This window comes from Balaenoptera musculus, chromosome 13 (assembly GCF_009873245.2).
Source record: "Balaenoptera musculus isolate JJ_BM4_2016_0621 chromosome 13, mBalMus1.pri.v3, whole genome shotgun sequence".
Classification (NCBI taxonomy): domain Eukaryota; kingdom Metazoa; phylum Chordata; class Mammalia; order Artiodactyla; family Balaenopteridae; genus Balaenoptera; species Balaenoptera musculus.
In genome coordinates, this window is record NC_045797.1 from 11,531,183 (window position 1) to 11,557,848 (window position 26,666).

Sequence of the window (26,666 nt, forward strand, 5' to 3'; positions counted from 1 at the left end):
AGAAAATCAAATTCACTTAAAACAATTCAAGTTCCATTTTCACATTAAGTTGTTAATAATATGAAAAATCACAATGCTGAAAATTAGAACCAACACTTAAAATAGCTAAGCAGTTTCCAGGTGCCAGCAATAAATATTAAGACAAGCCACCTTTAAAATCCATTTGAAAAAATGTAGTCACGCCCTTTTAGGGCACAGACTTTGGAAGAAAAATCCTACCACCTAGGTAGAGATTGAGAGAGAAGAATTTAAGATTATCTTAGGCAATGTCTTATGAGCCAAAAGTAAAGAAGGAAAGGTGGGAAGTGTAGACAGGCAGGTATAAGGACCACTACATTGATTTGGGTTTTAGTAAGAGGAGAGGTCTACTTGTATCCAGCTGGTATATGTATCTTTCAATGTTTATAAGATGATGACGCTAGTAATCTGCCTAACAGTCAACTGAATTTTATATTCAAACTGTGCTACACTTTACAAGTATTAAGTGTGTTTTAGTTTCTACTTGTGATTTATTGTATTGTGTTGAGAGAATGTGGTCTATGGTTTTGTCACAACTTGGAATTTACTGATGCTTTTGTCAGGCTTAATACAGTGTGTTATTCTAACTTAAAAACTCTTGGAACAGATATAGAACCAACCATAAAAGTAAAAAATTTATAAGTTAGACAACCAAAATAAAAAATTCTGCTCACCAAAAGACACTGTTAAGCCACATACTGGGAGAGAATATTCCCAAATACACATATGACAAAGAATGTCATATCTAAAATATATAAAGAACTTCTACAGCTTAATAAATATTTTTTAAATCCAATTTAAAAAATACGTAAAACACCTGAACAGAAACTTCACACAAACATATGTAAGTAGCTAATAAGCATATGAAACAGTGTCTAACATCATTAGTCATTAGGGAAGGCAAATTAAAACCTCTTAGAGAAACTGCTTTCCACACATCCAAATGGTTAAAGGAAAAGACTAACAGCAAATACTGGCCAAATCATATATTACTCGTCAGTGTTAACATGGTATAACCAGTCTGAGAACCAGCAATGACCCAACAAGTTCACTGCTAGGTATTTAGCCAAGAGAAATGAAAATATGTGTCCACAAAGACTTATTACTGAACGTTGGCAGCAGCTTTACACATAACAGTCAAATAACAGAAATGGGCTAGATATCCATCAGTGGAAGAATGAATAAACAAACTATGGTATATTCATACTACCCACCAATAAAAAGGCACAAACTACTGATATCTGCAACAACATGGATGAATCTCAAAAGCATTATGCTGAATGAAAGAAACCTTACGCCGAAGATTACATACTATATTCCTTCATTTACATCAAGTTCTAGAGCTTGCAAAGCTAACATATGACAGAATTCAAATCAGTGGACACTTTGAGAAGAAAAAAATGATTTAAAATGGCACAAGAGAGCTTTATGGAATGATGGAAATGTTTTGTTCTTCAGAGGAGTGTGGGTTACACGAGTGTGCATTTGTCAAAATTGATCAAACTGCATATTTAAGATCTGAGCATTTCATTTATGTAAATTAAACCTCAATTTTAAAAGAATGTTTTGAAACAACAAGAATACACCCATGGAATCTGATACATTTGAAAACCTAAATTAAAGAAACACTGCCTAAAAAGGCAAATGCTGTCACTTTAGGTGATCAATTGGCAGTAAAACATCTATAAACCCAAATTTAAATCACACAGCATTATGTATGTTTAGTAATTTTTAGATGATCATTAAAGACAAAAGTGAATAAATAGCCACAGAAAATGTAACAGGTCTTGCCCTTCAAAATAGCTGTCATTCAGTATTAAAATAAGTAAAAGGTGTTAGAAATACACGCAAATCAACAGGAACACTACAAGTGTGGGGGACCAGTATAATACTCACAGATTAATTTTTATTAGCAAGAAAAAACAATGCTTACATCATCAGATCCCGTCTCAGAAGGTCTTGCTTTTTTGGGTGCAATGACTGGGGAAAGTGATCCTTCAAAGTCAAACTGGACGATAACCCCAAAAGAGAAGAAAAAAAAAATCATGTAAATTTATCACTGACAACTGATCAACTTAAATGATTCTGAAATCAGTTCTACAATTATGGAAACTGAGGAATATCACCAAAACCCCTTTTTTTCATCTGGAAAAAACATGGTACAAAAACCTTTCTTCTAGGGTCATTGTGAAGATTAAATGAAATCATCTATGTAAGCACCTAGTCCAGTGCCTGGGCTCACAGGTACTGCAACGGTAGCTTCCTTTCCTCCCCTACTTCTCTGATGACACAGATCTTCACTCCACTGGTAGAAAGAACAAGGACCATTAGCTATACCCAAAATACGCCAAGTCTCAAAGAATCAACCCGGTGTTAGCCAAATGTCAGAACTTAGCAGACATTTATTTAGAGTCTGTCTACAGTGACAGTCTAACAATTCTATGGCAGAGATGGGTAGCTACTCTCCAAAATCGGTGTTCTCCTCTTTCTCCTGGACCCACAGCCAGGCTACGTATCCCTGCCCACGCACAGTCAGGTGTGGCCCTCTGACAGTGTGATTATGAATGAAAGTAGATGTCACCACTGCCAGGCCCAGTTCATGAAAACCTCCCATTCATGCTCCCCTAGGCTCTTTCCCTTGTATCTAGCGTCAACTCTAAGGCTACCTTTGAAGCCTCACATTGAAGAAGACAGATGCTCCATCAGCCTGGGTCCCTAATAACCATGAGGCCTGTTTACCTGCTAAATACTGTTATATGAACAAGATACACATTTTTATTGTGTGTGAGCCATTATATCTTTTGAGAGCTTTCTGTTATAATAGTTAGCCTATCCTAATGCAGTTACATAAAAGCAATTTTCTAAAAGTTCAGTCTTATTCAATTCCCTCTGGCATAACCTTTGCCACCTGCTACTTTACACAGACACTGAACTACCAACTAATCAACCATAACCCTATAATAGCAATAGCTATTTTCCCACGCTATAAAAACTTACATATTTATCAATTAATCTCATTCATCTGAAAGTTGATTTCTATATAAAAACTAAACATAGATAGCAATAATTTTTAAAACTGAATGTTTAAATATAAAACCGCATAAAGTACTTTGTTAAACTGAATAAAGTAATTTTTAAAACTGATCAAGAGAACAGGTTTTCTTGTGAAGCATTTAAATAAAACACAGCCCAACTTACACACAATATTATCAAAAAACAAAAATAACAAGAGCAAAATCAAAGCAACAGATGAAATGATAGCTATCTTACCTAAAACTTCAACCAAATATAGCGTACGTGTGTGCACACGCACACACACACACATAGTCTAAGTCCCACAGTCAGAAAGAATGTCCCAGCTATGGTTATCAGATTCATTAAGACCTGGAGTTATGGGAAAGGACAGTGGAGATTGTCTGATACAGATACCTCTTTGTGACATATATGGCTCTGTCTTATTTTCATTATTTTAATATGTCACAGGTTAGCCAATCCTGTTATATAATTCTGTGGATCCCTGACCTTGATCTATCATAACCTGGATATAAAATATTCATTTATCTGCCTTCCCCTAGGACAGTCAATTCCATGAGAGGAACTATCTGTCTTCCCTAATGCGTATCTGAAAAGCCTGGCTTCATGCCTGGCCCACATCAGAGACTCAGTATCTATCTAATGAAAATATGAGTATCCCAAAGGACAGAACAGTTAACCCTAGATGCAACCACTCACAGAATGTAAGAACCAGAAAGAAACATCTGGCCCAGTCCTCTCATTTAACTAATTAGTAAATTAAGGAAGGCCCAAAGAAATGCCAAAATCACAGAGCTAGTCATTGGCAGAAATTCGGTACTCTACCCTCCACCCTATTACTTAAATGAAAACAAAAAAGAGATATATCTGGACAAAGCAAAATAAAAGCCACTTGCCACTGAGGACCATTTCATCCTGAGCTTTGACAGTGAGGACAAAAGACAGCAGGGTTTAACTATGCAGTCCTACAATAAATGTCAGAGCTGATTTCCTCGTTCCTTCCTTAGGGCTATCATGCAATAAGTAAATCAAAGAATCATGTTCCTCTTTACAAAAGAAAAAAACTGTGGGTGCTCAGTCCTAACCACAACATGGAAACACGAGGAGGCACTGGCTCTCTGCTAGAGAATGGGGCACAGTGATCTGTATTCCTCAACAAGTTCCACAGGACAATAACATACAAAACTACAAGAAGCTGAAGTGGACTTATTCATATTGTAGAAATCCTTGGTTTCTACAAGCACAATTTTTTCATATTTAATAAAAAATGGAAAAATCTGGAATGTAGTAGCATTCATGCAATTGTTTGGAATAAGAAAATTGTCCCTATTTTCCCAGGAAAATTTTTCCCAAGGAAATTGCAGAGGGCGATTCTTTCATATGATGCAACAGACACAAAATGCTAAAATAATACTTCATTCAGGTGGAAAAGGGCATTCATTCAACAAATGTTCACTAAGCACCCATCTATGCCAGGCACTACTGTAGGTCCTAGAGATAGAGTAGTGAACAAAACCAAACAAAAATCCCTGCCCACACAGAATTTACCTTCCTGTGGGAGGAGAAGAGACACACAAACAAAATAAATAAAATATACAGCATATTACATTTAATTAGTGCTAAGAGAAAAAAAAAGGTAAAGGGGATAATAAGGGGGGCATGGAGCGTAGGTACAATTCTACACAGAATGGACAGGGCAGGTTGCACTGAGGTGACATATGGAAAAGGCCTCAGCTTGTCTTGTCTGAGGGAAGTCATTTTCTCCAGGGGTAACAGCAAGTGCAAAGACCCTGAGGCAGGAACATGCTTGGTGTGTTCAGGGGAAACAATGGAAACCAGTGTGGTGGGGACAATGTGAGCAAGGCAGGGATGAGTAAGCAGTAAAACCAGACATAAGAGAAGCTGGGTCACATGGTGTCTTGCAGGCCTTTGGCTTTTACTGAGTAGGATGGGAAGGCACTGGAGGGTTCTGAGCAGAGGAGTGGCTTGATCTGATTTTATTGGACAGGATTGCTTTGGCTGCTAGGTGGAGAGGAGAATGAAACAGGTAAGCCATGAAATGCAAGTCAAAAAATAAAAAATATAAATGACCAATGAGAATTTTAAAAAGTCATTCCCATTTACTTACACAGAAATGACATAATAGTTCTGAGTTGGCAAAGGTTCACCCCACTCAAATAATCAATATGGTGAAATGGGCACCTTTAAATGATGCTGGTGGGGCTTCCCTGGTGGCGCAGTGGTTGAGAATCTGCCTGCTAATGCAGGGGACACGGGTTCGAGCCCTGGTCTGGGAAGATCCCACATGCCACGGAGCAACTAGGCCCATGAGCCACAACTACTGAGCCTGCGCGTCTGGAGCCTGTGCTCCACAACAAGAGAGGCCACGATAGTGAGAGGCCCGTGCACCGCAATGAAGAGTGGCCCCCACTCGCCGCAACTGGAGAAAGCCCTCGCACAGAAACGAAGACCCAACACAGCCATAAATAAATTAAATAAATAAATAAATAAATAAATAAAGGAGTTCCTTAAAAAAAAAAAAAAAAAATGATGCTGGTGAAAATGTTGATTGCACAACCCTTTTTGAACATTACTTGACCTAGTAATCCCTCTTTTAGGGTTCAATTCTTGGGAAATGACTAGAGATGTACAGATTTACATATAAAAGAATGTTTGCAAATTACTCATAAGAAAAAAACTGGTTCAACAATGTTCAGTTATTAGCTTTTAATCATGATAAAACCACATGGTAGCCTATAAAATGAAGGAGGTTTTTTGAAGAATTTTTAATGATATGGGAAATTTTCACTGATATCATGTTTATCTATAAAGCAACAGCAAAATGTTTAGAGTGGTTGTCTCTGAGTAGTATTATTTTCCTCTTAATTCCTCCATTTTCCAAATTCTCCTCAGTAAGCATGTATACTTTCATAATAAAAAAAAACAAATGATTTTTTTTTAATGGATTTGCTGGTAGAAAACTAAAATGTATAGACAAGTACAGCCGAGTTACCTGGAGAAAGGTAAGTGTGTTCTACAGTGATTTCTTCAGAGTGACCCAGGCAACGTTGTCCTGGGAGTGATCTCCAGAGGCAAAAGGAAATCACCAATACTGAAGACGTTACCCTGATTTTATAAATAACCTATTAAGGGCCTGAAGAAAGTTTCTAGGGAGGGAGATGAGGAATGCAGCTTTGTATCATTAGCAGACTAGATACTTAGGCTAAAGCACTTTAAATCTCCTTCAAACCAAACCTTCCTCCTCACAGACCAAGCAATTGTGTGTGAAAAGACAGTCTGGGCTTCAGAAAAGAACATTGTCATGAGTCAGAAGATACAATGAAGGCCCAGTTTTGAGCAAATCTCTAGTCTGTGATTTCTTCGTGATTCAGTTTCTTCATCAATAAAATCAAGACTATTACTACTAATCCGAGCATACCTTATAGCCATTTTACAAAGATGAAATGAGAAATAATAGCCAAAGTGGTTTACCATATTATGAAAATGCAATAATTCTAATTACTAGTAAAATGTTATTAAATAGTAATGATATTTGACTTAAAATGTATAGATACAATAAGCCTTAGCATTATTCCATTTTGTTGAATGAGGTATGCCCATTAGTAAACTGATATGTTATATACTCTGAATTCTGCACAACCAATTATGCAAACATCATTGGTGGATTTGTTTTTTGGTTTGGTTGCTCTCTTCTTTCTTCCTTTCTTTATTTTTTATTACATTTAAAAAAATTTTTTAATAATTATTTTTTATTTTTTATTTTAATTATTTTATTTTATTTTATCTTCTTCTTTCTTTCTTTCTTCTTTTTCTCCTTTTTATTCTGAGCCGTGTGGATGACAGGCTCTTGGTGCTCCAGCCAGGCGTCAGGGCTGTGCCTCTGAGGTGGGAGAGCCAAGTTCAGCACATTGGTCCAAAAAAGACCTCCCAGCTCCACGTAATATCAAACGGCGAAAATCTCCCAGAGATCTCCATCTCAATGCCAAGACCCAGCTTCACTCAACGACCAGCAAGCTACAATGCTGTACACCCTATGCCAAACAGCTAGCAAGACAGGAACACAAACCCACCCATTAGCAGAGAGGCTGCCTAAAATCATAATAAGGTCACAGACACCCCTAAACACACCACCAGACATGGACCTGCCCATCAGAAAGACAAGATCCAGCCTCATCCACTAGAACACAGGCACTACTCCCCTCCACCAGGAAACCTACACAACCCACTGAACCAACCTTAGCCACTGGGGGCAGACACCAAAAACAGCAGGAACTATGAACCTGCAGCCTCTGAAAAGGAGACCCAAACACAGTAAGTTAACCAAAATGAGAAGACAGAGAAACACACAGCAGATGAAGGAGCAAGGTAAAAACCCACCAGATGTAACAAATGAAGAGGAAATAGGCAGTCTACCTGAAAAAGAATTCAGAATAATGATAGTAAAGATGATCCAAAATCTTGGAAATAGAATGGAGAAAATACAAGAAATGTTTAACAAGAACCTAGAAGAACTAAGAGCAAACAAACAGTGATGAACAACACAATAAATGAAATTAAAAATTCTCTAGAGGGTATCAACAGCAGAATAACTGAGGCAGAAGAATGGATAAGTGACCTGGAAGATAAAATAGTGGAAATAACTACAGCAGAGCAGGATAAAGAAAAAAAATGAAAAGAATTGAGGACAGGCTCAGAGACCTCTGGGAGAACATTAAACGCACCAACATTAGAATTATAGGGGTCCCAGAAGAAGAAGAGAAAAAGAAAGGGACTGAGAAAATATTTGAAGAGATTATAGTTGAAAACTTCCCTAATATGGGAAGGAAATAGTTTAATCAAGTCCAGGAAGCACAGAGAGTCCCATACAGGATAAATCCAAGGAGAAAACATGCCAAGACACATATTAATCAACTATCACAATTAAATACAAACAAAAAATAATAAAAGCAGCAAGGGAAAAACAACAAATAACATACAAGGGAATCCCCATAAGGTTAACAGTTGATCTTTCAGCAGAAACTCTGCAAGCAAGAAGGGAGTGGCAGGACATATTTAAACTGATGAAGGGGAAAAACCTACAACCAAGATTACTTTACCCAGAAAGGATGTCATTCAGATTTGATGGAGAAATTAAAACCTTTACAGACAAGCAAAAGCTAAGAGAATTCAGCACCACCAAACCAGCTCTGCAACAAATGCTAAAGGAACTTCTCTAGGCAGGAAACACAAGAGAAGGAAAAGACCTGCAATAACAAACCCAAAACAATTAAGAAAATGGTAATAGGAACATACATATCAATAATTACCTTAAATGTAAATGGATTAAATGCTCCAAACAAAAGACACAGACTGGCTGAATGGATACAAAAACAAGACCCATATATATGCTGTCTACAACAGACCCACTTCAGACCTAGGGACACATACAGACTGAAAGTTAGAGGACGGAAAAAGATATTCCATGCAAATGGAAATCAAAAGAAAGCTGGAGTAGCAATTCTCATATCAGACAAAATAGACTTTAAAACAAAGACTATACAAGAGACAAAGAAGGACAGTACATAATGATCAAGGGATCAATCCAAGAAGAAGATATAACAACTGTAAATATTTATGCACCCAACATAGGAGCACCTCAATACATAAGGCCAATGCTAACAGCCATAAAAGGGGAAATGACAGTAACACAATCATAGTAGGGGACTTTAACACCCCACTTTCACCAAGGCACAGATCATCCAAAATAAAAATAAATAAGGAAACACAAGCTTTAAATGATACATTAAACAAGATGGACTTAATTTATATTTATAGGACATTCTATCCAAAAACAACAGAATACACTTTCTTCTCAAGTGCTCATGGAACATTCTCCAGGATAGATCATATCTTGGGTCACAAATCAAGCTTTGATATCTTTAAGAAAATTAAAATCGTATCAGGTATCTTTTCCGACCACAATGCTATGAGACTAGATATCAATTACAGGGAAAAAATCTGTAAAAAATACAAATACATGGAGGTTAAACAATGCACTACTTATTCACCAAGAGGTCACTGAAGAAATCAAAGAGGAAATCAAAAAATACCTAGAAACAAATGACAATGAACACACGATGACCCAAAACCTATGGGATGCAGCAAAAGCAGTTCTAAGAGGGAGGTTTACAGCAATACAATCTTACCTTAAGAAACAAGAAACATCTCAAATAAACAACCTAACCTTACACCTAAAGCAATTAGAGAAACAAGAACAAAAAAACCCTAAAGTTAGCAGAAGGAAAGAAATCATAAAGATCAGATCAGAAATAAATGAAAAAGAAATGAAGGAAACAATAGCAAAGATCAATAAAACTAAAAGCTGGTTCTTTGAGAAGATAAAATTGATAAACCATTAGCCAGACTCATCTAGAAAAAAAGAGAGAAGACTCAAATCAATAGAATTAGAAATGAAAAAGGAGAAGTAACTACTGACACTGCAGAAATGCAAAGGATCATGAGAGATTACTACAAGCAACTATATGCCAATAAAATGGACAACCTGGAAGAAATGGACAAATTCTTAGAAATGCACAACCTTTCAAGACTGAACCAGGAAGAAATAGAAAATATGAACAGACCAATCACAAGTAATGAAATTGAAACTGTGATTAAAAATCTTCCAACAAACAAAAGCCCAGGACCAGATGGCTTCACAGGTGAATTCTATCAAACATTTAGAGAAGAGCTAACACCTATCCTTCTCAAACTCTTCCAAAATATAACAGAGGGAGGAACACTCCCAAACTCATTCTACGAGGCCACCATCACCCTGATACCAAAACCAGACAAAGATGTTACAAAGAAAGAAAACTACAGACCAATATCACTGATGAATATAGATGCAAAAATCCTCAACAAGATACTAGCAAACAGAATCCAGCAGCACGTTAAGAGGATCATACACCATGATCAAGTGGGTTTTATCCCAGGAATGCAAGGATTCTTCAATATACGCAAATCAATCAATGTGATACACCATATTAACAAATTGAAGGAGAAAAACCATATGATCATCTCAATAGATGCAGAGAAAGCTTTAGACAAAATTCAACACCGACTTATGACAAAATCCCTCCAGAAAGGAGGCATACAGGGAACTTACCTCAACATAATAAAGGCCATATTTGACAAACCCACAGCCAACATCATCCTCAATGGTGAAAAACTGAAACCATTTCCACTAAGATCAGGAACGAGACAAGGCTGCCCACTCTCACCACTATTATTCAACATAGTTTTGGAAGTTTTAGCAACAGCAATCAGAGAAGAAAAAGAAATAAAAGGAATCCAAATCAGAAAAGAAGAAGTAAAGCTGTCACGGTTTGCAGATGACATGATACTATACATAGAGAATCCTAAAGATGCTACCAGAAAACTACTAGAGTTAATCAATGAATTTGGTAAAGTAGCAGGATACAAAATTAATGCACAGAAATCTCTTGCATTCCTATACACTAATGATGAAAAATCTGAAAGTGAAATTAAGAAAACACTCCCATTTACCACTGCAACAAAAAGAATGAAATATCACGGAATAAACCTACCAAAGGAGACAAAAGACCTGTATGCAGAAAATTATAAGACACTGATGAAAGAAATTAAAGATGATACAAATAGATGGAGAGATATACCATGTTCTTGGATTGGAAGAATCAATAGTGTGAAAATGACTATACTACCCAAAGCAATCTACAGATTCAATGCAATCCCTATCAAACTACCACTGGCATTTTTCACAGAACTAGAACAAAATAATCTCACAATTTGTATGGAAACACAAAAGACCACAAATAGCCAAAGCAATCTTGAGAAAGAAAAACAGAGCTGGAGGAATCAGGCTCCCTGACTTCAGACGATATTACAAAGCTACAGTAATCAAGACAGTATGGTACTGGCACAAAAACAGAAATATAGATCAATGGAACAGGATAGAAAGCCCAGAGATAAACCCATGCACATGTGGTCACCTTATCTTTGATAAAGGAGGCAAGAATATACAGTGGAGAAAAGACAGCCTCTTCAATATGTGGCGCTGGGAAAACTGGACAGCTGCATGTAAAAGAATGAAATTAGAACACTCCCTAACACCATACACAAAAATAAACTCAAAATGGATTCAAGACCTAAATGTAAGACGGGACACTATAAAACTCTTAGAGGAAAACATAGGCAGAACACTCCATGACATAAATCACAGCAAGATCCTTTTTGACCCACCTCCTAGAGAAATGGAAATACAAACAAAAATAAACAAATGGGACCTAATGAAACTTAAAAGCTTTTGCACAGCAAAGGAAACCATAAACAAGACAAAAAGACAACCTTCAGAATGGGAGAAAATATTTGCAAATGAAGCAACTGACAAAGGATTAATCTCCAAAATTTACAAGCAGCTCATGCAGCTCAATATCAAAAAAACGAACAACCCAATCCAAAAATGGGCAGAAGACCTAAATAGACATTTCTCCAAAGAAGATATACAGATTGCCAACAAACACATGAAAGAATGCTCAACATCACTAATTACTAGAGAAATGCATATCAAAACTACAATGAGATATCATCTCACACTAGTCAGAATGGCCATCACCAAAAAAATCTACAAACAATAAATGCTGGAGACGGTGTGGAGAAAAGGGAATCCTCTTGCACTGTTGGTGGGAATGTAAATTGATACAGCCACTATGGAGAACAGTATGGAGGTTCCTTAAAAAACTAAAAATAGAACTACCATATGACCCAGCAATCCCACTCCTGGGCATATACCCTGAGAAAACCATAATTCAGAAAGAGTCATGTACCACAATGTTCATTGCAGCTCTATTTACAATAGCTAGGACATGGAAGCAACCTAAGTGTCCATCGACAGATGAATGGATAAAGATGTGGCACACATACACAATGGAATATTACTCAGCCATAAAAAGAAACAAAATTGAGTTATTTGTAGTGAGGTGGATGGACCTAGAGTCTGTCATACAGAGTGAAGTAAGTCAGAAAGAGAAAAACAAATACCATATGCTAACACATATATATGGAATCTAAAAAAAAACCATGGTCATGAAGAACCTAGGGGCAAGACGGGAATAAACACGCAGACCGACTAGAGAATGGACTTGAGGATATGGCGAGGGGGAAGGGTAAGCTGGGACAAAATGAGAGAGTGGCATGGACATATATACACTACCAAATGTAAAACAGATAGCTAGTGAGAAGCAGCCGCATAACACAGGGAGATCAGCTCAGTGCTTTGTGACCACCTAGAGGGGTGGGATAGGGAGGGTGGGAGGGAGGGAGACGCAAGAGGGAAGAGATATGGGGATATATGTATAACTGATTCACTTTGTTATAAAGCAGAAACTAACACACCATTGTAAAGCAATTATACTCCAATAAAGATGTTAAAAAAAAAATTATGCAAACATTACATTTTAGATAACAACATTTTAGATAACAACAGAATATCTCAGGAGGAAGAACAATTATCTGTACTTACATTCCTTGTCCACGCTAAGCGGTCTGTGTTATAACCCATCATGTTCATGAGACAAGTCACAAATAAGTTCCACTCTGAGTGATAACTGGGTCCTCCCGGAGCGCTGTGGACACTGTACCACTTGACAAGCATCTGAACAGCTACTTCTTTTGGCAGGATAAATTTAATTGCTTGCAAACAAGTTTGTACTATTGAAAAAGCAAAGATTAATTTTAGTATGCTTCCTATGCATGCATTTCTTTTCCCCTTTTACCAAGAACATTTTTTAATTACTACTATATAAAGGCCAAGTACTATGAAAAAAGAACTGCCATTAAAGAGCCAATGGGATGCAACTCTGACCTAGCCAATAAACTGACACTGAATTTAACAGGGCTTGCGAGAGGTCTCAGGGCAGCTTTCTGATCATTAATTTTGGATCAGAAATAGAGTAACCAAAGAGCTGAGATTACCTAAGACAGAACTGATTGACATCCATGGCCCTGACAGTTATTAACAGTTCCCCATTTCACTCTCAAAAATGTCCTAGTTTGGACAATAAGTTAAAGGCCATTCTAACAAAAACACACAATTTCCACATTAATAAATTCATATAAAATATTGCTTCAATACTTCAGTAAATATGTAATAATCAATATATACCTCCTCAAATAGCAATGCTTACCTAGCATTAAAATATGTTCTGGGCTTCCCTGGTGGCGCAGTGGTTGAGAGTCTGCCTGCTAATGCAGGGGACACGGGTTCGAGCCCTGGTCTGGGAAGATCCCACATGCCACAGAGCGGCTGGGCCCGTGAGCCACAGCTACTGAGCCTGCGCGTCTGGAGCCTGTGCCCCGCAACGGGAGGGGCCGCGATAGTGAGAGGCCCGCGCACCGCGATGAAGAGCGGTCCCCGCACCGCGATGAAGAGTGGCCCCCACTTGCCTCAACTAGAGAAAGCCCTCGCATGAACCGAAGACCCAACACAGCCAAAAAAAATAAAATAAAATAAATAAATAAAGTAGCTATAAAAAAGAAAAGTGCTTTAAAAAAAAAAAAAAAAAAAAAAAAAAAAAAATATGTTCTGAATGATTGAACATTCTGGTTAACCAAAGCTTTACAACTTTTCACTATTTCTGACAGCATTGTTTCTAAAATGTTTTACATGCTCTCTGATCAATCAATACCATGTAAACTATAACTTTCTTAATGACTCAATATCATTAGTATGACTATCACTTACAGTGCTACACTGTCATACAGCGACCCCCTCAGGGTGGCAAGGGCTACTGCTATAAAGAGGCCTGGGTCTGCTTTTAGTAGGAAATGGCCCCAAACTGCAATGCTTTCGTATCCTCCCATAATCTCTTTAGAGGATTCTTTTCTTCCCTTCCCACTGGCACTGTCACCGGGGCCCATCCTCAGCAGCATATGCTTTTTCTCATCAATTTGCTATGTGTGTGCATACACAGCAAAGGTTGGAATCAAATGAAACCAATGTTAGAAAACCTAATAGTCAAGTTTGTCATGATTGAATCCAAAATAAGTGTAAACCAGATACTGCCTGAGGGGCTGAGGAAAGCTTTATAAGTAAAGTACAAAAACTTATGTGCATGAACTATGTGACTTCTATTTGCTCGTGAGAGAGCAAGATTTTTTCTTTTTTTAATTAACCTGTTATTTGTTTTTATGTACTTTGGTTAGGCTTATACTTCTTGAGATCACTGGCTAAATACCTTTCAGAAAAGCAAGGCATCTCCATACGAACTCAGAATATCATTTACTACACCAGTGAAAGATACTTCCTAAAACGCAAAAGTCATTCTAGCCCACTTACCAAATTCCAGAATTCACACAACCTGCCAACGCTCTGCTCTGGCAGTTAGACTTTGAAACTAATAGATGTCCTGAATTTTCTTATATCATACAAGCTTTCTTTTCTTAATTTACATTTGTTGGCAAATCTTTTCAATTCCACAGTTTTCTTTACTATTCTATGTTCAAAATATTCTTCACCTAGTACTTTCCAAATTGCATTTCAGTAATAATTCAAGCAGACTCCAATTTTATCAAAATACTCCTGAGTGTATTTTTACTATAATGTTAAGTTTTATTCAGTTAAAGGCAATTATGTTAATTTTCAATTTATCTAACAATTGAGAGATATATTTTTGGATTAAAAACCATCAATATGCCAAAAACTATTTTAGTTGCTTGGGCTTCCTTGTTTTTGAGATTTTCTTGCAAGAGGCATGTCCATACGCTGTAATCTCACTGCATGGCTTCTTCTTCATAAGAAATCTCACAGAAGCAGAACTAGCACACACTTCACGGGTTCCCCCAGCCTTAGAGCACACATGGAGCAGACAGCACAAAATGCCCCCCAGCTCTTTTTTATAGCTTCTCAGCACAGTAAAAAACTCCATCTCATGGCTTCAAAACATCAAAAAAATTTAAAACCCCAATTATTCATGTAAATCAGCAATTACTCCAAATCTTTTAAATCAAACTAAGAACACACAAAAGTGAGGTTTGATTCTTAATCGTACCTAATTCAGAGGTGGCAATTTCAGGAATAGTGATCCTAACCATGGAGCCATTACTCAGTTCCTAGGGAAAAGAATGGAAACAAATAAGAGCGAGTAAATAGTATCTGTGCATTCTAAGTCTCTGAATGTCTTAAAAATAGCTGATGCTTTACAAGACTGTCAAACAAAAATGCAATAAAATAAATGAAAAACAAGCAATATTTTTCAAACAGAACTGAATACTTCGAAGTTTTAGAAACAATCAATGTACTTATTTGTAAAACATTTACAAAAATTCTTGTCTTTAATAAAGTGTCTAATTTTCATATAGACACTTGAGTCACCATCACCAAGAAAAAGAGGCTCACTTTTAATAGAAAGACAAAAACCATGCCCGTATAAAATTCAACTGATTGAACAAGCTTTGTTTTCAATACATTTTTTCATAATACATGAACTTCAGAAAAGTTGGGCGGAGCTTCTTTAAAGTAAAATAGGGCAAAAAAATGACACATAACAAGAGATTTTAAAAATCACAAGAAACATTTGTTTCCATTTTTCACAAAATTCTGCGTTCTGACAAACTTTAAATAACAGTCACAATTCTTGGAAAGTTGCCTAACCTTTTAAAAATAAATATGCATACTTACTAGCGTTACCCTGTTATGGACAGGGTCTCTTATAGAATGAATGTAAGTTCCAAGCTGTTGGAAAGTACAATCCTCATTATAGAGAGAATCATGAAGCTTTGAAGAATCCCTTAGTTCTGGAACTGGGGACAACAGAACAGCCTGGAAAAAGTCATAAATACAACCCATGTGAAGCATGTTTTGAGAAATTAAGGTTAAAGAAACTATGTATCTTTTTTGCATATGGCCTAGCAATTGTACATAATGATTTAAAACCATTCTGCTCTAATCATGACTAAGTACCTTGTAGCAGACCAAGGTCCTCACCAAAAGCAACTAGAAAAAGTCGATAAAAATAGCACATCTGATGGACAGCACTACAAAGCTGTGGAGACTACCTGGACTTGAGGGACCAAGATCAGGAGAGGAAGAAAGGAATCGGAAGGAGGTGGCCCCAGAGTCTTACAGCACTTGGGATCTAATTGGTCTATCTGCAATCCCAAGATAAACCTATCTAAAACACAAACCCTAACATTCTTAACTCCATGCTCAAAAACCTATAATGCCCTGGAGACTGCATTCGGAATAAAAACCTTTTCATCCTTTCTTTTTCAAGAGCATGTTAGGACGACAGTGTAAATCCTAGCTCTACCACTTATTAGCTGTATGTTGTTAGACCAGTAACCTCCTTGTACCTCTCTATGTGCCCATTTGTAAAACAAGGATTAATATTTTCCTAATAAAGTTGTTTTAAGGGATTAAATGAGTTAATACATATAAAACACTCAGAACAGTGCCTAGTACATAGATAACACTAGAAAACAGGTTATTATTATCCCACCCCCTGCCCTGCCTCACCCAAGAGACTACGTGTACTTTTATAAGCATTCATTCATTCCACAGACTTGCTGAGTCTTCACTTGTATGCTGGGAGATGGAGATACAACTATGAGTTAAAATGTTCTGCACTGTCCTGCCTCCACGCGCACACCCATGCAATTCCGCTTACCCCAAAGCCCCCTTCCATCTACAGACATCCTACTTACCCTCCAGGTCCAAACCAAGGTAGACACGTCTCTGGAAGAGGAGCCTTTGATTCCACCACGTCATCCCATCAGAATGTATCTTCCTATCAGTGAATCTCCTATGGTACTCTCTGTTCCTCTTAAGTCTTAATAGTCTACCTATCTTAAATTATAATCTCTTAAAACAGACAGTACATCTGTTCCACCCAAGTAAATTGTGAGATCCCTAGATGAAAAAGAATGCATCACTTTCCTCACTGCAGCACCTTCAAAAAGTACCTTACACATCAGAAGGGAAGTCAATGTATGTTTACTGAATCATTTGTGTTTGAAAATATACACATTCTACAAGCATTAGCCAAACTTCCAATTCTGTCACCGTTAAAACAGAAAAAAGTTAACCATGGAAAGAACTAATATTTGACCAAACTTCTTTTAAAACACTATTAATTTTTGACAACACCTACTCCCTGTCTTACCTCATCCAGGGATCCAAGCAGCTTACTCAGAGGGTTAGGAGTACTAACGCTGTCAAGCGGGGTGCTGGGCCGAGGCAATCGTGTTCGACATTGTCAGGGAGGGAGCTGGCAGCCCAGGAATAAAAACCTTCCCACCTTTAAGCAATAAAAAAATGTGGAAAAAAATTAGCTTTAATGTTTTGTTGTTGTTGTTGTTGTTTTGGCCACGCCACAACGGCTTATAGGATCTTAGTTCCCCCCGACCAGGGATTGAACCCTGCAGTGGAAGCTCAGAGTCCTAACTACTGGACCACCAGGGAATTCCCTACTGTATCATGTTCTTAAATGAAACGTTAAGGCATGTAAGCATATATTTCTTTAGATATTTCAAAGTCTATGATCACAAATACAACTAAAAAACAAAGAGAATTAAATTTTAATAATGTGTCAAACTCTACCTACCAACTACGAATATCTTGGCATAAATTCTTAGTCTGATTCCTTCTTTTCATAACTAAGGACTTTTCTGGGGGCAGGAACAGGCGGAATGTTAATATAGTCAGACACTATACAAAATTCACGTATACTATGCATTTTTCTACCTCATTGGTGGTAAAGGCAGCAGAGACACTAAGCTTTCAGAGGCTATAAGCATCGATCTTGTTAAGTATTTCCTGGCAGAGAGAAAGACATCAATTACTTCTTGGGAGCCAAAAATTTAGGCTGAAGCGATACTCAAGAAATTAAATCCAACCTAATTCAAACCGTACTCTCTAGCTCACAATCTGTCTTCTGTCATAAACTTTCAAATACCTCTTCCTCAAAAAAAATTTACATCAACTCTACATTGACCTTAAAAGAATGAGCCAACAATCCATGCTAACCACTCCTTCCTTTTAGCTACCCACAGGGTTCTCAGGAAAAACACAACAGAAATTCACACCCACACAGGCTGAAAACTCTTGATAAGACTAAAAGGAGATACTCAGAACTAAAGTGGAATTTGACAATATACATATTTATGTCAATATACTACCCGAAAGCTAATAAAATTACAGAAGTTGCCCAATAAAATCCTTAGGATTAAAAAACAAAAATGACAGGAGAACTAGTATATATAAAGTTTTTTGTGAAACTGACCAACAATGAGTGACCCATGTGTGAAACTGACCAACAATGACACAGTAAAAGATCTGAGAACAATGATCTGTAACACCATTCAGTTCTCAAACTGCCCTCTACGTAATGTGGAAGTTGAGGCAGACCACAATCTCATTACGGGAGCAGACAGGAAAAAAGACCCAATCAGGAAAGGAATAGCTAGAAAACTTTTAGACAATGACCAACCTACTCCAGACAAACACGATAGGAAAATACTGCACCCCACCCCTCGGCCCTGTGAACAAAGGCCAAGTGGAAGCCTGGACTTCCATTATCACCTGGCTGTAATGAGGCAACAATCTGGGAAAAACAAAACAAAAAGCTAACAGTACTTTGGGTTAGCAAGATTGTAAAGAAACTTCGAGAGTTCTCCTTGATGCAACCTACACTTTGGAAAACAATGTGTCACCATGTGGCTAAGTTGAATATCATATATTCTAAAGGCTAGGAGATATATATTTTTTAAAAACTTTTTAAGCATTGTTTATTAGAGGAAACAGCAAAACAACCCTAGTGGCTGGTAAAGTTCTCGTATAATCATACAATGGAAAACTAGGTAACAGTGCGTGCGTCAACAACAGCTACACGTCAACACAAATAAATCTAAAAATAATATAATGTTGAGCAAAATAAGTCAGAGAAGAGTATGTGGTATGTTTTCTTTATATGAAAATTCAAAAACAAGGAAAACTAAACAATTTGCTCGTCAGTGATACATAGATAACTGCAAAAACTAGTAATAAAAACAAGGGACTGATTTATTCCAAGTAAGGATCTCTGGGGGATGAGGATACAATGAGGAAAGAAAATCCAAGAGACTGTAAATATATGGCAACATCCTATTTCTTAACCTGGGTAGTGGTTATATGAATGTTCACTTCATTATCCTTCAAACTATGTGTATTTAAATTTCATAATTTAAATTTGTAAAATTTACATTATTCCGTACGTAAAGTTCACAACTGTTTAAAAAGACACAGACAACATATATATTATACATTTAATACAATGAAACTTTACTAAAATTTTGAGACTTAAGAAAGCTACCCATAAATCAATTTCAAAACTATATTCTTTATAAAACTTCAATTAACTTTTTTCTTTTTTTAAAAATTATCTATATTCATTAAAGTTTCCCCAACTGCCCTGTTTTCATAGTGCCAATCCATCTAATGACAGTGAGTCCTAGACCTCCAAATAAGGCCCAACCTAAATTGAAGACTTCATTGTCAACTCTTACAAGAATCTTCTGCCAAATTCTATAGACAGGAGGTAACACATTTTAAATATCAAACTAAAGTAACATTAAAAAATAATAATTAAGGAAGTAGTCCTACTAAAAGCATGAAATGCTATTTATTACTTACCCGAACCACTCCTGTGTACAGCACCAGGTTTCCACTGCCTTCCAGGACCAGCATAGTGTCTATCTTCTGAAAAAAAAAAAAAAAAGGCAAAAATTTTATTTTCCAATCTGTGCAAATTTTAAAGCACAATGATTTTCAATTTCTCAAGAAATGTGCCTGCATTTACCTCCACTGGAGCTGCATCCTTTGCCTGTATGTTGGTGACGGAGCCAAAGATGAGCTGGGTTTTATCATTACTCTCTTGAAACTTTACACATCTAAATATTCAAATTAAAAAAGAAATACACTATTGATATATGCAACAACCTCTACTGATCTCAAGGGTATTATACTAACTGTAAAAAGCCAATTTCAAAAGGTTACTTACTGTATGATTCCACTTATAAAACATTTTCAAATGACAAAATTATAGAGATGGAGAACAGATTAGTGGTTGCCAGGGATTGGGGACTGTGGTAGATGGGTGTGGTGTATGTGACTCTAAAGTGGGTAGCATGAGGAAGATCTGTGAGGTGATAAAGAAGTTCTCAACCTTGATTGGGGTGTTTGCACAAATCTACATGTGATAAAATTTCATGGAATCATATACACACACAAATGAGTACACGTAAAACTGATGAAGTTTGAATGAGGCCCGTTAATCGTACTGATGTCAATTTCCTTCTTTTAACAATGCACTATAGATATGTAAGATGTTACTTCTGGGGGAAAAAGTGCAGGCTACACAGGACCTCTACTACTTTACAACATCCTGTGATCTATAATAATTTCAAAATTAAAGGTCAATGAATTGGTAAATATATAAATACACATTTTACCTAAGAAGATAAATGAATTGGCTAATAAGCACATGAGAAGATGCTCAACATCATAAGTCATTAGGGAAATGCAAATTAAAACCACTTCAGGGGCTTCTCTGGTGGCACAGAGGTTAAGAATCCGCCTGCCAATGCAGGGGACACAGGTTCGATCCCTGGTCCAGGAAGATCCCACATGCCATGGAGCAACTAAGCCTGTGCGCCACAGACAGCTGAGTCTGCGCTCTAGAGCCCGCGTGCCACAACTACTGAAGCCTGCTCTCTCCACAACTACTGAAGCCTGCGCGCCTAGAGCCCGTGCTCTGCAACAAGAGAAGCCACCGCAGTGAGAAGCCCGCGCACCGCAAGAAGAGTAGCCCCCCTGCTCACCGCAACTAGAGAAAGCCCACGTACAGCAACGAACACCCAACGCATCCAAAAAGTAAATAAATAAAATTTTAAAAAACCACTTCACACGCACCAGAATGGCTACAATCAAAGAAAATGACAATATCAAATCTTGTCGAAAGGAAACAAGATGGCGGAGTAGAAGGACGTGCTTCTCACTCCCTCTTGTGAGAATACCAGAATCACAACTAGCTGCTGGACAATCATCAACAGGAGACACTGGAACTCACCAAAAAGATACCCCACATCCAAAGACAAAGGAGAAGCCACAATGAGACGGTAGGAGGGGCGCAATCAGTAAAATCAAATCCCATAACTGCTGGGTGGGTGACTCACAGACTTGGAGAACACTTATACCCCAGAAGTCCACCCACTGGAGTGAAGGTTCTGAGCCCCACGTCAAGTTTCCCAACCTGGGCGTCCGGCAAACGGGAGGAGGAATTCCTAGAGAATCAAACTTTGAAGCCTAGTGGGATTTGATTGCAGGACTTCGACAGGACTGGGGGAAACAGAGATTCCACTCTTGGAGGGCACACACAAAGTAGTGTGTGCATCGGGACCCAGGGGAAGGAGCAGTGACCCCAGGGGAGACTGAACCAGACCTACCTGCTAGTGTTGGAGGGTCTCCTGCAGAGGCGGGGGATAGCTGGGGCTCACCATGGGGACAAGGACACTGGCAGCAGAAGTTCTGGGAAGTACTCCTTGGCGTAAGCCCTCCCAGAGTCTGCCATTAGCCCCACCAAAGAGCCCAGGTAGGCTCCAGTGTTGGTTTGCCTCAGGCCAAACAACCAACAGGGAGGGAACCCAGCCCACCCATCAGCAGTCAAGTGGATTAAAGCTTTACTGAGCTCTGCCCCATCAGAGCAACAGTCCAGCTCTAACCACCACCAATCACTCCCATCAGGAAACTTACACAAGCCTCTTAGACAGCCTCATCCACCAGAGGGCAGACAGCAGAAGCAAGAACTACAATCCTGCAGCCTGTGGAACAAACCCCACATTCAAAGAAAGACAGACAAGATGAAAAGGCAGAGGGCTATGTACCAGATGAAGGAACAAGATAAAACCCCAGAAAAACAACTAAATGAAGTGGAGATAGGCAACCTTCCAGAAAAAGAATTCAGAATAATGATAGTGAAGATGATCCACGACCTCAGAAAAAGAATGGAGGCAAAGATCGAGAAGATGTAAGAAATGTTTAAAAAAGACCTAGAAGAATTAAAGGACAAACAAACAGAGATGAACAATACAATAACTGAAATGAAAACTACACTAGAAGGAATCAATAGCAGAATAACTGAGGCAGAAGAATGGATAAGTGACCTGGAAGACACAATGGTGGAATTCACTGCTGCGGAACAAATAAAAACAATGAAAAGAAATGATGAAAGCCAAAGAGACCTCTGGGACAACACTAAACACAACAACATTTTGCATTATAGGGGTCCCAGAAGGAGAAGACAGAGAGAAAGGACAGAGAAAATAGTTGAAGAGATTATAGTCGAAAACTTCCCAAACAGGGGAAAGGAAATAGCCACCCAAGTCCAGGAGGCGCAGTGAGTCCCATACAGGAATAACCCAAGAAGAAACACACAACACACATAGTAATCAATTGGCAAAAATTAAAGACAAGAAAAATTATTGAAAGCATCAAGGGAAAACGACAATAACACACAAGGAATTCCCATAAGGTAACAGCTGATTTCTCAGCAGAAACTCTACAAGCCAGAAGGAGTGGCATGATATACTAAAAGTGGTGAAGGGAAGAACCTACAACCAAGATTACTCTACCCAGCAGGATCTCATTCAGATTCGACGGAGAAATCAAAAGCTTTACAGACAAGCAAAAGCTAAGAGAATTCAGCACCACCAAACCAGCTCTACAACAAATGCTAAAGGAACTTCTCTAGGCAGGAAACACAAGAAAGAATAGGACCTACAAAACAAACCCAAACAATTAAGAAAATGGTCATAGGAACATACATATCGATAATTACCTTAAACGTGAATGGATTAAATCTCCAACCAAAAGACACAGGCTCGCTGAATGGATACAAAACAAGACCCATATATATGCTGTCTACAAGAGACCCACTTCATACCTAGGGACACATACAGACTGAAGTGAGGGGATGGAAAAAGATATTCCATGCAAATGGAAATCAAAAGAAAGCTGGAGTAGCAATACTCATAGCAGATAAAACAGACTTTAAAATAAAGAATGTTCCAAGAGACAAGGAAGGACACTACATAATATCAAGGGATCATCCAAGAAGAAGATTACAACAATTATAAATATATATGCACCCACAAAGGAGCACCTCAATACATAAGGCAACTGCTAACAGCTATAAAAGAGGAAAATCGACAGTAAACACAATAATAGTATGGGACATTAACACCTCACTTACAGCAATGGACAGATCATCCAAATGAAATAAATAAGGAAACAGAAACTTTAAATGACACAATAGACCAGATAGATTTAATTGATATTTATAGACATTCATCCAAAAACAGCAGATTACGACTTTCTCTTCTCAAGTGCGCACGGAACATTCTCCAGGATAGATCACATCTTGGGTCACAAATCAAGCCGCATTAAAGTTAAGAAAACTGAAATCATATCAAGCATCTTTTCTGACCACAACGCTATGAGATTAGAATGAATTACAGGGAAAAAAAACGTAAAAAACACAAACACATGGAGGCTAAACAATACGTTACTAAATAACCAAGAGATCACTGAAGAAATCAAAGAGGAAATCAAAAAAATAACTAGAGACAATGACAATGAAAACACGACGATCCAAAACCTATGAGATGCAGCAAAAGCAGTTCTAAGAGGGAAGTTTATTAGCTATAAAAGCCTACCGCAAGAAACAAGAAACATCTCAGTAAACAGTCCTAACCTTACACTTAAGGAACTAGAGAAGAAGAATAAACAAAACCCAAGTTAGCAGAAGGTAAGAAATCATAAAGATCAGAGCAGACATAAGTGAAATAGAAACAAAGAAACAATAGCAAAGATCAATAAAACTAAAAAGCTGGTTCTTTGAGAAGATAACAAAATTGATAAACCATTAGCCAGACTCATCAAGAAAAAGAGGGAGAGGACTCAAATCAATAAGTTAGAAATGAAAAAGGAGAAGTTACAACAGACAAAACCGCAGAAATACAAAGCATCTAAGGAGCCTACTACAAGCAATTCTATGCCAATAAAATGGACCACCTGGAAGAAATGGACAATTCTTAGAAAGGTATAACTTTCCAAGACTGAACCAGGAAGAAACAGAAAATATGAAGAGACCAATCACAAGGAATGAAATTGAAACTGTGGTTAAAAATCTTCCAACAAACAAAAGTCCAGGACCAGATGGCTTCACAGGTGAATTCTATCAAACATTTAGAGAAGAGCTAACACCCATCCTTCTCAAACTCTTCCAAAAAACGGCAGAGGAAGGAACACCCCCAAACTCATTCTATGAGGCCACCATCACCCTGATCCCCAAACCAGACAAAGATACTACAAAAAAAGAAAATTACAGACCAATATCACTGATGAATATAGATGCAAAAATCCTCAACAAAATACTAGCAAACAGAATCCAACAACACATTAAAAGGATCATACACCATGATCAAGTGGGATTTATCCCAGGGATGCAAGGATTCTTCAATATACGCAAATCAATCAATGTGATACACCATATTAACAAATTGAAGAATAAAAACCATATGATCATCTCAATAGATGCAGAAAAAGCTTTTGACCAAATTCAACACCCATTTATGATAAAAACTCTCCAGAAAGTGGGCACAGAGGGAACCTACCTCGACATAATAAAGGCCATATACGACAAACCCACAGCAAACATCATTCTCAATGGTGAAAAACTGAAAGCATTTCCTCTAAGATCAGGAACGAGACAAGGATGTCCACTCTCACCACTATTATTCAACATAGTTTTGGAAGTCCTAGCCACGGCAATCAGAGAAGAAAAAGAAATGAAAGGAATACAAATTGGAAAAGAAGAAGTAAAACTGTCACTGTTTGCAGATGACATGACACTATACATAGAGAATCCTAAAAATGCCACCAGAAAACTACTAGAGCTAATCAATGAATTTGGTAAAGTTGCAGGATACAAAATTAATGCACAGAAATCTCTTGCATTCCTATACACTAAAGATGAAAAATCTGAAAGAGAAAGTAAGGAAACACTCCCATTTACCACTGCAACAAAAACAATAAAATACCTAGGAATAAACCTACCTAGGGAGACAAAAGACCTGTATGCAGAAAACTATAAGACACTGATCAAAGAAATTAAAGATGATACCAACAGATGGAGAGATATACCATGTTCTTGGATGGGAAGAAACAACAGTGTGAAAATGACTATACTACCTAAAGCAATCTACAGATTCAATGCAATCCCTATCAAATTACCAATGGCATTTTTTATGGAACTAGAAAAAAAAAATCTTAAAATTTGTATGGAGACACAAAAGACCCCGAATCGCCAAAGCAGTCTTGAGGGAAAAAAACAGAGCGGGAGGAATCAGACTCCCTGACTTCAGACTATACTACAAAGCTACAGTAATCAAGACAATATGGTACTGGCACAAAAACAGAAATATAGATCATGGAACAGGATAGAAAGCCCAGAGATAAACTCACGCACCTATGGTCAACTAATCTATGACAAAGGAGGCAAGGATATACAATGGAGAAAAGACAGTCTCTTCAATAAGTGGTGCTGGGAAAACTGGACAGCTACATGTAAAAGAATGAAATTAGAACACTCCCTAACACCATACACAAAAATAAACTCAAAATGGATTCGAAACCTAAATGTAAGACCGGACACTATAAAACTCTTAGAGGAAAACATAGGAAGAACACTCTGACATAAACCACAGCAAGATCTTTTTTGATCCACCTCCTAGAGTAATGGAAATAAAAAACAAAAATAAACAAATGGGACCTAATGAAACTTCAAAGCTTTTGCACAGCAAAGGAAACCATAAACAAGACGAAAAGACAACCCTCAGAATGGGAGAAAATATCTGCAAACGAATCAACGGACAAAGGATTAATCTCCAAAATATATAAACAGCTCATACAGCTCAATATCAAAAAAACAAACACCCCAATCCAAAAATGGGCAGAAGACCTAAATAGACATTTCTCCAAAGAAGAGATAAAAATGGCCAAGAAACACATGAAAAGCTGCTCAACATCACTAATTACTAGAGAAATGCAAATCAAAACTACAATGAGGTAACACCTCACACCACTTAGAATGGGCATCATCAGAAAATCTACAAACAACAAACGCTGGAGAGGGTGTGGAGAAAAGGGAACCCTCTTGCACTGTTGGTGGGATTGTAAATTGATACAGCCACTATGGAGAACAGTATGGAGGTTCCTTAAAAAACTAAAAACAGAATTACCATATGATCCAGCAATCCCACTACTGGGCATATACCCAGAGAAAACTATAATTCAAAAAGACACATGCACCCCAATGTTCATTGCAGCACTATTTACAATAGCCAGGTCATGGAAGCAACCTAAATGCCCATCGACAGACGAATGAATAAAGAAGTCATGGTACATATATACAATGGAATATTACTCAGCCATAAAAAGTAACGAAATTGGGTCATTTGTTGAGACAGGGATGGATCTAGAGACT

General features: G+C 37.7%; 1 protein-coding gene across 1 annotated transcript in view; it reads right to left on the minus strand.

Moving 5' to 3' along the window:
- The window catches only part of ANAPC1 (anaphase promoting complex subunit 1), a 98,148-nt gene that overhangs the window by 56,203 nt on the left and 15,279 nt on the right, over positions 1–26,666 (minus strand). Inside the window, 8 exon segments of the mRNA XM_036873121.1 lie at positions 1,952–2,026; positions 12,611–12,798; positions 15,138–15,198; positions 15,767–15,907; positions 17,250–17,327; positions 17,329–17,384; positions 19,753–19,822; positions 19,923–20,013. Of these exon segments, the coding sequence (XP_036729016.1) occupies positions 1,952–2,026; positions 12,611–12,798; positions 15,138–15,198; positions 15,767–15,907; positions 17,250–17,327; positions 17,329–17,384; positions 19,753–19,822; positions 19,923–20,013 (760 nt within the window).